The sequence below is a fragment of the Haliotis cracherodii genome, unplaced genomic scaffold (assembly GCF_022045235.1).
Source record: "Haliotis cracherodii isolate W230 unplaced genomic scaffold, xgHalCrac1.p SCAF_10, whole genome shotgun sequence".
Classification (NCBI taxonomy): domain Eukaryota; kingdom Metazoa; phylum Mollusca; class Gastropoda; order Lepetellida; family Haliotidae; genus Haliotis; species Haliotis cracherodii.
Genome location: NW_027266265.1, coordinates 50,439,768 through 50,450,656, shown reverse-complemented (window position 1 = coordinate 50,450,656; position 10,889 = coordinate 50,439,768). Strand labels below are relative to the sequence as shown.

Genomic DNA, 10,889 nt, shown 5'->3' with positions numbered 1-10,889 from the left:
TTTCTTGAGAAAGCTGTTTATTAAATGATTATACAAAATTGGTGCTAGCAAAAAATACGTACGTACCAGTAATCTATGTGAATATAAAAATATTAAGTAAAATCAACGAGAAAACATTCCAGGTAAAACTTAAGCAGATCATTAATATAATCATTCTTCGCATAATATTCGTTTATAAGGGTAAGCTTTTAATAAATGATTTCTTTAAAATTATTTCAAGCTTATAATCGGATACAAACAAATGAATATAAAATTCAATTTAAAAAAACAAACACGAGAAAGTCGATCTGAGACATTTAATAATTTCATATTTTATTGCAGCCGTTTTTAACATTTTCTTCAAATACTTAAAATAATCCAAAATGAAGCCGAAAGAGAAGTTCTATGAAGATCATTGTCCAACATAGGCATCAAATAATTTTAGATACATGTAGAATATATGAACACATTGATAATGTTAATATGACGATAATGCAATTATTTTAAAAAGTTCTCCGATTAATATATTTCAACTGAAGGATAAAAGCATAAAAGAAAAATATTAGAAAAAAAATCTACGAGTCCATATTCAGGCGTAGGCTCTTGTATGCTGACAGCTTGGAGGCGCTTCTTCTCCAAGCTACGATGGCTGCCATGGCAACTACAGTAGCTGCGACCGCGACTGACATGGTGACGGCTACAACGATGCTGCTGTATCCTGTCGTGCCTGTTGAGAACACGTGATAACATTAATGTGATCGTTCAGCTATCAGGGAAGCATCAAACAATGAGCGAGTGAGTGTGACGGGTGGCCCAGTAATCTAAGGCGTTGCAGTTCCTGTGCTCAGTTTCTTCCCTTAGACGAACCAGAACCTATGTTCCTTGGTTCGAATCCCGATTCGCCCCGATTATGTATCTGGGTATGTCAGAACCATACAGATGGATTCACTTTGGTCTTTCCTTCCACATTAAGCTGACGCACCGTGATATAACTGAAATACTGTTCAAAGGGGCGTCAGTCAAAACATTTTGATTTTTATAAATTATTGCATTTGCATTGAATACTCGGGAACATTTACTGTAATAAGCTCTGTGTGAATCTCGGCTTTCAACGAGTCACCAGTGCTACAGATATGCCCAAATAGAGTGATGAATAGATGAGGGGGGAAATATTGGATACCCAATGAAATAACCCAATAAAATAGAAACCCTAGAGTAAAAACTCAATTGGTCAAAAGGTTATCAGCTTTTAAAGACTGTACTCACTTTCGTCAGTTTTCAAGAAGAATGGACCAGTAGAGATTAGGTGGGAGCTATCTCCCAACGCCGCTCTCTTCATACGACCGCCGTTGGCGCTGTTGCACGACGAGGTACAGTTTCCTCTCGGGCACGCCGACACCTGACAGTGAATGTACACCATGGGCACTGCGGGCATGGCGGCGTGGGGTTTCTGCATGGGGGCCCGCGTGAACTTGAACGCCAGGAAGCTGAACCGGAACTCGTTGATGTCTGGCGCAGTGAATCTTCTCACGTCGGCCTGGGCCGGGCAGCTGGAAAAGATTAAATGTGTTTCAGTTGGAATGCCAATACAACGTTGTCTGGATTGAGGGTCGGAATAGGTACCTTACAATCAAAACTTGTGAGCCGATTAATAACGGGATAGCCACAATGTGTGATTTGGCTGACCTTGAAAAAAACCCGTCAACGCCAAATAATAGCTACTCTTGATTATCCTACAAAACCCCATAGGGCGTTAAAGTTAAAATAGCGATGTAATTATATGAGTGAGTGAGTATGGTTTTACGCCACTTTTAGCAATATTCCAGCAATGTCACGGCGGGGGACACCAGAAACGGGCTTCACACATTGTACCCAATCGAACCCGGGTCTTGGGCGTGACGAGCGAACGCTTTAACAACTAGGCGACCGCCCTGAAATTAAATGATTGGATCACTGAAAATCAGTGATTACACCGCGAAAGGGTAAGCATGTCTTGCCCCAATATCATTAAAACCAGACCTTAGTTCTCGCTACCGCTAAACAAAGATCTGAAGACATTCCCTTAGGGGTCACGTCAGAACGACCTTTCATCCGACCAATGAGAGCGTCTCTCACCAGATCATGAAAGTGTCGGTCGGAATGTGATTTCTAATCATACAACCTCGAAAACTTTAACACGGGGTATTCCGAACGATAGTTACAGGTTTAACGACTAAATCCATACAATCTAGTCCATCTATTAGCCATTCCAGAATGTTCTTTGGTTTAGGTTTCAAATTTGTAATCGAGAATTTGTCAAAATATGTTTCGAAGCGTAGTCGCCAATTTGAAATTAGTGCCGTAAAGCACGAGAAAGCTGCCTTCTGATTGGTCATTCTATTGGTCGGTCAAAGTTCGCGCAAGGTCGGTCTGACGTGACCCGTAATGGGATGTCCTCAGATTACAGATTACAAAACACGTGGATGACAATGTCTCGCCTGATTCTAAGAGCGCGATTAATTGGTCGTCTGTTTGAATGACTCTCACCTTATAAGGGAAGATCAGACATTGTGTTATCCGTACTAATCTTTCCTTACCTTGACCTAATGAGCGGATAAAAGAGTGGGTCGGTTGGCGAGGGTGTGGGCGTGGCAAAGCAGCTCGGGACGTAGATGCCGATGTCCTTGGTCTGATGCTGATCCACCATCAGGTCGATGAAGATTTCGCTGTTGAGGTTGACGCCGGTAGGGATGTCGGTGTTGGCAATTTCCGTGGTGAACTGTTCATCGGTATAATGCTTTACTTCGAAGTCCAGGTTACCGTACCTTCAAATACAGCCACAACAAGGTGAACAACTACATAAAGCTGCATTGTGATTCTTAATCTTTAATATTTGTTGTAAATTTTAGTTTTGACAGGGCCGCCTCCGTGGTCTAGTGGTAGAGCATCCGCCCGGAGAGCGGAAAGTCGGGGACAAATCTAGAACAAAGCGTTTTTAAAATATGAAGATTTAGCAACTGAATATCGATCAACAAGGACCTGAAAAGTCAGTATTCACTTGCATGGATCCAGTAACTATCTTGATAAAAAAGTAACCCTTTCGTTATTTTCTGCTAAAAATAATCTCAGTCACTAATCATACTTATCAATGCATCCAGAACAAACGTTCAAATTGTCAAAGTTCTACTTCTGTGGACACCGAAACCATTGAAATTCATTGTTGAGGTCACGATATGGCTGAAATATTGCCGATGTGACTTTAAATATTAACTCACTCACTCACTCACTCATTGTTGAGGCCAATGTCAGCCACACACACACACACGTGCACGCACGTCGTTATGTGAGTGCAATAATCTTTGACGCGATATTAAACCCCATTTCACCTCACATCACCAAATTTTGACATCATCAATTGTTTTTTCACAAACGAATTGTATCTAGTATTGCCACATCTTGAGATATTTACATGAATTTTCAAATTGTGACGATTATTGCAAACATCGAATATTAAAGAATGGGACCCTTGCGACAGAGGAGCACATGCTTTATTCAGCGCTTACCGTTTTTCATAAAAGTGGGCCGCTCTCATCATTGGCATATAGTCCAGTTCCACGCTACTGTGTCTTTTGTAGACGCACTCGAGAGATACTCGCTGATCGTCCTTGCTGAGACCGTAGTCGACGATGCTGGAGGGGTGGGATGCCTGGATGACGGTGGCGACGAGCTCGTTGCTGAAAACGACTGTGTCGTTGCTGAAGCTGACAGTGGTGCCGCACTGGTTGAAGGAGATGCTGATGACGAGGTGGGTCCCGTTGGAGGGGACGACGCAGGTGGGGTCACGGAGGGTCACGTTGTGGGTTGGGAGCAGAGTCCGGGGGATGTGGATGTCCATGGTGCTGCCACACAATTTTTTATATTTTTTTATCTAAGTTCTAAATTTTAGATTTGTGAAACTAATTTGAACTTTTATGTCATGAGTGAGTTCAAATATTTATGTTCGCCATTGTTTCAGCCATAAGAAAGAATTATGGATCTAAAAAACTTTTGTCAGTACATCGTTTTTTGTTTTTGTTTGTTTGTTGTTTAACGCCGCACCCAGCAAAATTCCAGTTGTATGACGGCGGTCTGTAAATTTTCGAGTCTGGAAGAGGCAATCCAGTGATTGACATCATGAGCATCGATCCACGCAGTTGGGATACGATGACATGCCTCAAAAAAGTAAAAGTCAGCGCGCCTGACCACTCAATCCCGCTACTTTATATTTATAATCAATATATAAAACATATAATAGCAAATGGCAGTATGAATTGGAGTTAAAATGAAGACATTCGGGTACCCTGTATGGGTTGTCGGTAAGACTGTCCAACGATCAAGTGTACTGCATGTAATTCATGACCGGTAAATACTGAAATACGAAACTGCGTGTGAAACGAAACGATTGACGGGAAAGCTGAATCGCCCACACCTGCAATGACCCTGCCTAATTCTTGGGGGGACGTCTGAGACCTGCATCACTTCAGGCTTTCCTCCCACAATAAGCTGACACGTCGCGATATAACTGGAATATTTTTAAAAGCGGCGTTAAACCCAACTCACTCACTCACTCCTAATTCTTGGAATGCGATTCCTGTACTCACCCCGCTGTGCATTCTATGTCCTTCCTCTGGACGCTGCCGGAGCTGGGAGGTGTTGGACCAACGGTGGTGGCGTTTACAGCTGTCAACACAGATAGGACACATGGCGCATGAGCATCCGTTCAAAAAATCTAGTTTGTGTTTGATCCCATAAGATCAGATCACTGCAGACGATCCCCTGAAAGACAAAGACTTGCAACTTTCCCCATTGAATAAGATGAACCTTGTTTCTTATCTTCGTTGTTCTCTTCTGTGTGCTTGCTTTGTTCTCTCTTATTTTTGACTGACTTTTTAAACCTAATACTACTTCTCTCATTCATTTGAAAAATATACGTTTAAAAAAGGCGTAATTTTTTTTTTTTAGAAAAATCATTATAAGAGAACGTGGTGTTTCATTTATTTTGAATAATTGGTTCAAAGTACATATGGGAAAATTTGCAAAATGTACGCTAAGGACCATTGGTCCTTTTTTGATGATTGCGGCATCCTGGCACTCCCTCGTCTCTGCATCCTGCTCCGTCGACGACATCAGCTCCCGGCAACCTGTTTGGCCCTACGTGAGCAATGGAGCTACTGATGACGCAGTGTTAGTGTCTGTTCCATCTTCAGCATCTTCTCCAGGACAGTCGTTCCAGGGACGCGTCTAGGTTAGTTCCCTACATGCTGATGTGGGTGGATGGGATGGGGGGTGTTGATGAGGATGTGGTGATATACGTACCCAGAACGTACTTACGGTATCTACCCTGAACAGATAATGTACACTTCTAACTTCCAGTACTGATCGATCCACATTACCCTCATCCAAGTCATTCCGATTCATGGATCATGGTCCATCATGGTCCGTCAAGGTCCATCCAAGTGATCTATATCCATTGTGATCCATCTTGGTCCATTCTGGCTCATCGTCCACTGTGGCCCAGGCAAAGTCTGAAAATATATAACTCACCAGTTTTGTTTCCCGACCCTTATAGTCACGCTCGCAACCTGGTGATGAGTAGGTCATCTGAAACAGAGTGAATGAGTGAGTTGAGTTTAAAAAACGCCGCTTTGAAAGTATATCAATAATTGTTCTTCGCCAGCTTCATACTGAAAGAAAATCTCATGTCGTAGATGTTTATCAATTTCATAAAACCCACGAACATGGCTACGGTGTTGACATATATAATCAGGGCGATTCCATCCCGGGACCAGGGGATTACACCCCGGGACCAGGGGATACCATCCCGGGACCAGGGGATACCATCCCGGGACCAGGGGATTCCACCCCGGGACCCGGCGATTCCATCCCGGGATCAGGGGATTCCACCCCGGGACCAGGGGATTCCATCCCGGGACCACGAGATTCCATCCCGGTACCAGGGGATTCCACCCCGGGACCAGGGGATACCATCCCGGGACCACGGGATTCCATCCCGGTACCAGGGGATACCATCCCAGGACCAGGGGATTCCACCCGGGGACCAGGGGATTCCATCCCGGGACCAGGCGATTCCATCCCGGGACCAGGGGATTCCACCCCGGGACCAGGGGATTCCATCCCGGGACCAGGGGATTCCATCCCGGGACCAGGGGATTCCACCCGGGGACCAGGGGATTCCATCCCGGGACCAGGCGATTCCATCCCGGGACCAGGGGATTCCACCCCGGGACCAGGGGATTCCATCCCGGGACCAGGGGATTCCATCCCGGGACCAGGGGATCCAGGCAGCCAAGGGGGCTGACCATCGAATTGCAGCTTCTTATAAAGACCATATAAAGACCCCAGGATCTATTCCCGTTGTTCTCGCAATCTCAAACTACCCGCCCTTGATTCCATTTGCCCATTTGATTAGCCACGCTACTAGGTCTAACGTACAATTCATAATGTAAGTTACGAACCAGCCTCAATGTTGGGTGGCCAGTCCCATTGATTATGATCGAGTTTGCGAGAAAGTCAACATTGAAAGACGGACTGAGACGCAAAACAAAGCCCTAAAAATTCTTGAGTGAAAGGATGTTTTTATGTCCATTAAAACTGGCGGTGTTTTTTGTTTCTTGGTCATTCGTGACCAACTCGTGTTATTCCGGGACAGGTTAGGTATTACAAGTTACCCCCCTAACCATTTCCCTTATGTCGGCGTTTGATTGGTCGGTAAAATGTTTTTTGAAAATCAAGGGCTGGTAATTTCTGATGGCAAGAACCACAGGAATGGATCCAGGGGTTTAGATGTACGGAAATGCTAGCCCTGGAGATATAGTGAATGGTGCAAGGTGGGTATTAAATGTCTATATAACTACAAAGGATGTATAGAACACCCTTAACAGTTTACCTGTATTATGTACAATACTTCCCACGCTAACCGGCTGTTTTCAGGTACACAACCAGGCAGCATATGTCTGCAGGCATCAAAGAGACTATAGATATTCTCTGTTGATGAAAATGGACAAAATTGGCTCTACCGTGTTCTCACCAAGTATCTCCAACCACCAAGGGGCGGTCGGGTAGCCTAGTGGTTAAAGCGTTCGTTCGTCACGCCGAAGACCCGGGTTCGATTCCTGACATAGGTACAATGTGTGAAGCCCATTTCTGGTGTCCCTCGCCGTGACATTGCTAGAATATTGGTAGAAGGGCGTACTCACGCACCCTGAAAGGGCAAACTCCAACACCCATGGTGGACATGGTGTCAACTGGGGTGGCGTCCCTTCCTTTGCCACTGGTAAGAATTTGGCAGGGAGATCACGAGGGGAAGAGAGAGCCTCGAAGATGATCCAAAATCATGAAGACACTGCCACCACTGATGAAATACATAAGATTATAGATGATGGACCACTCACCACTCACCACATAGCCAATACAGTAGGTATCTCTCATGAGAATGAACTGGGCCTGACAAGGATCTCAGCGCGCTCAGTTCCAAGGCTTCTGATTCCTGATCAGAAAGGCTCCAGGTTCATCATCTCTCGTGAGAATGCAGACCAAGCAGATGTTTAAGCTGACCAGCAGATTTTGTTGAGCGGTTTGTAACCATGGATACGTCTTGATCAAGACAGAGACTAAACAACAGTCAAAGCCGTGGAAACATCTGACGTCTCCTCCGAAGACAAAGTCTGTTCCATCAGTGGGTAATGTGATGGCTTTGGTCTACTATTAATGGCCAACATTATGCTTATCTGCGTTAGACTATCAATGGCTTACGTCGTGGAAAACTCCCTTAAGGTGTGTTGTTCAACCAGGACAATGCAGCTGTGAACAAGTCTGTTGTCGCAATGGCTGCAATGGACGACTGTGGGTTTGACCTCACTGAACTGTCTGGCAAGAATTATGAAAATGATGATGACGTCATATCTGATTATTACCATCACCGGATGGAAGCCATAAACACCAGCGAGATCCAGTCCCTCCAGCATTGTCGGCAGAAGTGTGTGGATCAGCGAGATCCAGGCACTCCAGCATTGTTGGCAGAAGTGTGTGGACAAGCGAGATCCAGACACTCCAGCATTGTTGACAGAAGCGTGTTGACCATTTGGTTCCAGGGACTCCAGCATTGTCGGCATAAGTGTGTGGACCAGCGAGATCCAGGCACTCCAGCATTGTTGGCAGAAGTGTGTGGACCATTAGGTTCCAGGCACTCCAGCATTGTAGGCAGAAGTGTGTGAACCAGCGAGATCCAGGCACTCCAGCATTGTCGGCAGACGTGTGTGGACCAGCGAGATCCAGGCACTCCAGCATTGTTGGCAGAAGTGTGTGGACCAGCGAGATCCAGTCCCTCCAGCATTGTCGGCAGAAGTGTGTGGACCAGCGAGATCCAGACTCTCCAGCATTGTTGGCAGAAGTGTGTGGATCATTTGGTTCCAGGCACTCCAGCATTGTTAGCAGAAGTGTGTGGATCAGCGAGATCCAGGGACTCCAGCATTGTTGGCAGAAGTATGTGGACCATTTGGATCCAGGCACTCCAGCATTGTCGGCAGAAGTGTATGGACCAGCGAGATCCAGACACTCCAGCATTGTTGGCAGAAGCGTGTGGACCAGCGAGATCCAGGCACTCGAACATTGTTGGCAGAAGCGTGTTGACCATTTGGTTCCAGGCACTCCAGCATTGTAGGCAGAAGTGTGTGGACCAGCGAGATCCAGGCACTCCAGCATTGTCGGCAGACGTGTGTGGACCAGCGAGATCCAGGCACTCCAGCATTGTTGGCAGAAGTGTGTGGAACAGCGAGATCCAGGCACTCCAGCATTGTTGGCAGAAGTGTGTGGACCAGCGAGATCCAGACTCTCCAGCATTGTTGGCAGAAGTGTGTGGACCAGCGAGATCCAGTCCCTCCAGCATTGTCGGCAGAAGTGTGTGGACCAGCGAGATCCAGACTCTCCAGCATTGTTGGCAGAAGTGTGTGAACCAGCGAGATCCAGGCACTCCAGCATTGTTTGCAGAAGTGGGTGGACCAGCGAGATCCAGACTCTCCAGTATTATTGGCAGAAGTGTGTGGACCAGCGAGATCCAGTCCCTCCAGCATTGGTAGCAGAAGTGTGTGGATCATTTGGTTCCAGGCACTCCAGCATTACTAGCAGAAGTGTGTAGATCAGCGAGATCCAGGCACTCCAGCATTGTTGGCAGAAGTGTGTGGACCATTTGGATCCAGGCACTCCAGCATTGTTAGCAGACGTGTGTGGACCAGCGAGATCCAGGGACTCCAGCATTGTTGGCAGAAGTGTGTGGACCAGCGAGATCCAGGCACTCCAGCATTGGCGGCAGAAGTGTGTGGACCAGCGAGATCCAGGCACTCCAGCATTGTCGGCAGAGGTGTGTGGACCAGCGAGATCCAGGTGCTCCAGCATTGTCGGCAGACGTGTGTGGACCAGCGAGATCCAGGCACTCCAGCATTGTCGACAGACGTGTGTGGACCAGCGAGATCCAGGGACTCCAGCATTGTCGGCAGACGTGTGTGGACTAGCGAGATCCAGGGACTCCAGCATTGTTGGCAGAAGTGTGTGGACCAGCGAGATCCAGGCACTCCAGCATTGGCGGCAGACGTGTGTGGACCAGCGAGATCCAGGCACTCCAGCATTCTTGGCAGACGTGTGTGGACCAGCGAGATCCAGGCACTCCAGCATTGTCGGCAGACGTGTCTGGGCCAGCGAGATCCAGGCACTCCAGCATTGTCGGTAGACGTGTGTGGACCAGCGAGATCCAGGGACTCCAGCATTGTTGGCAGAAGTGTGTGGACCAGCGAGATCCAGGCACTCCAGCATTGGCGGCAGACGTGTGTGGACCAGCGAGATCCAGGCACTCCAGCATTCTTGGCAGACGTGTGTGGACCAGCGAGATCCAGGCACTCCAGCATTGTCGGCAGACGTGTCTGGGCCAGCGAGATCCAGGCACTCCAGCATTGTCGGTAGACGTGTGTGGACCAGCGAGATCCAGGGACTCCAGCATTGTTGGCAGAAGTGTGTGGACCAGCGAGATCCAGGCACTCCAGCATTGGCGGCAGACGTGTGTGGACCAGCGAGATCCAGGCACTCCAGCATTCTTGGCAGACGTGTGTGGACCAGCGAGATCCAGGCACTCAAGCATTGTCGGCAGACGTGTCTGGGCCAGCGAGATCCAGGCACTCCAGCATTGTTGGCAGAAGTTTGTGGACCAGCGAGGTCCAGGCACTCCAGCATTGTCGGCAGACGTGTGTGGACAAGCGAGATCCAGGCGCTCCAGCATTGTCGGCAGACGTGTGTGGACCAGCGAGATCCAGGTACTCCAGCATTGTCGGCAGACGTGTGTGGACCAGCGAGATCCAGGGACTCCAGCATTGTTGGCAGAAGTGTGTGGACCAGCGAGATCCAGGGACTCCAGCATTGTCGACAGACATGTGTGGACCAGCGAGATCCAGGGACTCCAACATTGTAGGCAGAAGTGTGTGGACCAGCGAGATCCAGGCACTCCAGCATTGTCGGCAGACGTGTGTGGACCAGCGAGATCCAGGCACTCCAGCATTGTTGGCAGAAGTGTGTGAACCAGCGAGATCCAGGCACTCCAGCATTGTCGGCAGACGTGTGTGGACCAGCGAGATCCAGGCACTCCAGCATTGTCGGCAGACGTGTGTGGACCAGCGAGATCCAGGCACTCCAGCATTGTCGGCAGACGTGTGTGGACAAGCGAGATCCAGGCACTCCAGCATTGGTAGCAGAAGTGTGTGGACCAGCGAGATCCAGGCACTCCAGCATTGGTAGCAGAAGTGTGTGGACCAGCGAGATCCAGGCACTCCAGCATTGTCGGTAGACGTGTGTGGACCAGCGAGATCCAGGGACTCCAGCATTGTCGGCAG

General features: G+C 47.9%; 1 protein-coding gene across 1 annotated transcript; it reads right to left on the bottom strand.

Annotated features, from left to right (window-relative positions):
* Positions 1-4,932, bottom strand: LOC139454497 (ZP domain-containing protein-like). Its single transcript, XM_071236244.1, has 5 exons — positions 4,599-4,932; positions 3,522-3,857; positions 2,556-2,783; positions 1,246-1,529; positions 1-706 (listed from the first exon to the last, which is right to left on the bottom strand). Exons 2-5 carry the CDS (start codon positions 3,851-3,853, stop codon positions 555-557), a joined length of 996 nt encoding a protein of 331 aa, XP_071092345.1. The 5' UTR covers positions 3,854-3,857; positions 4,599-4,932; the 3' UTR covers positions 1-554.
* Positions 4,933-10,889: the final 5,957 nt, after the last annotated feature.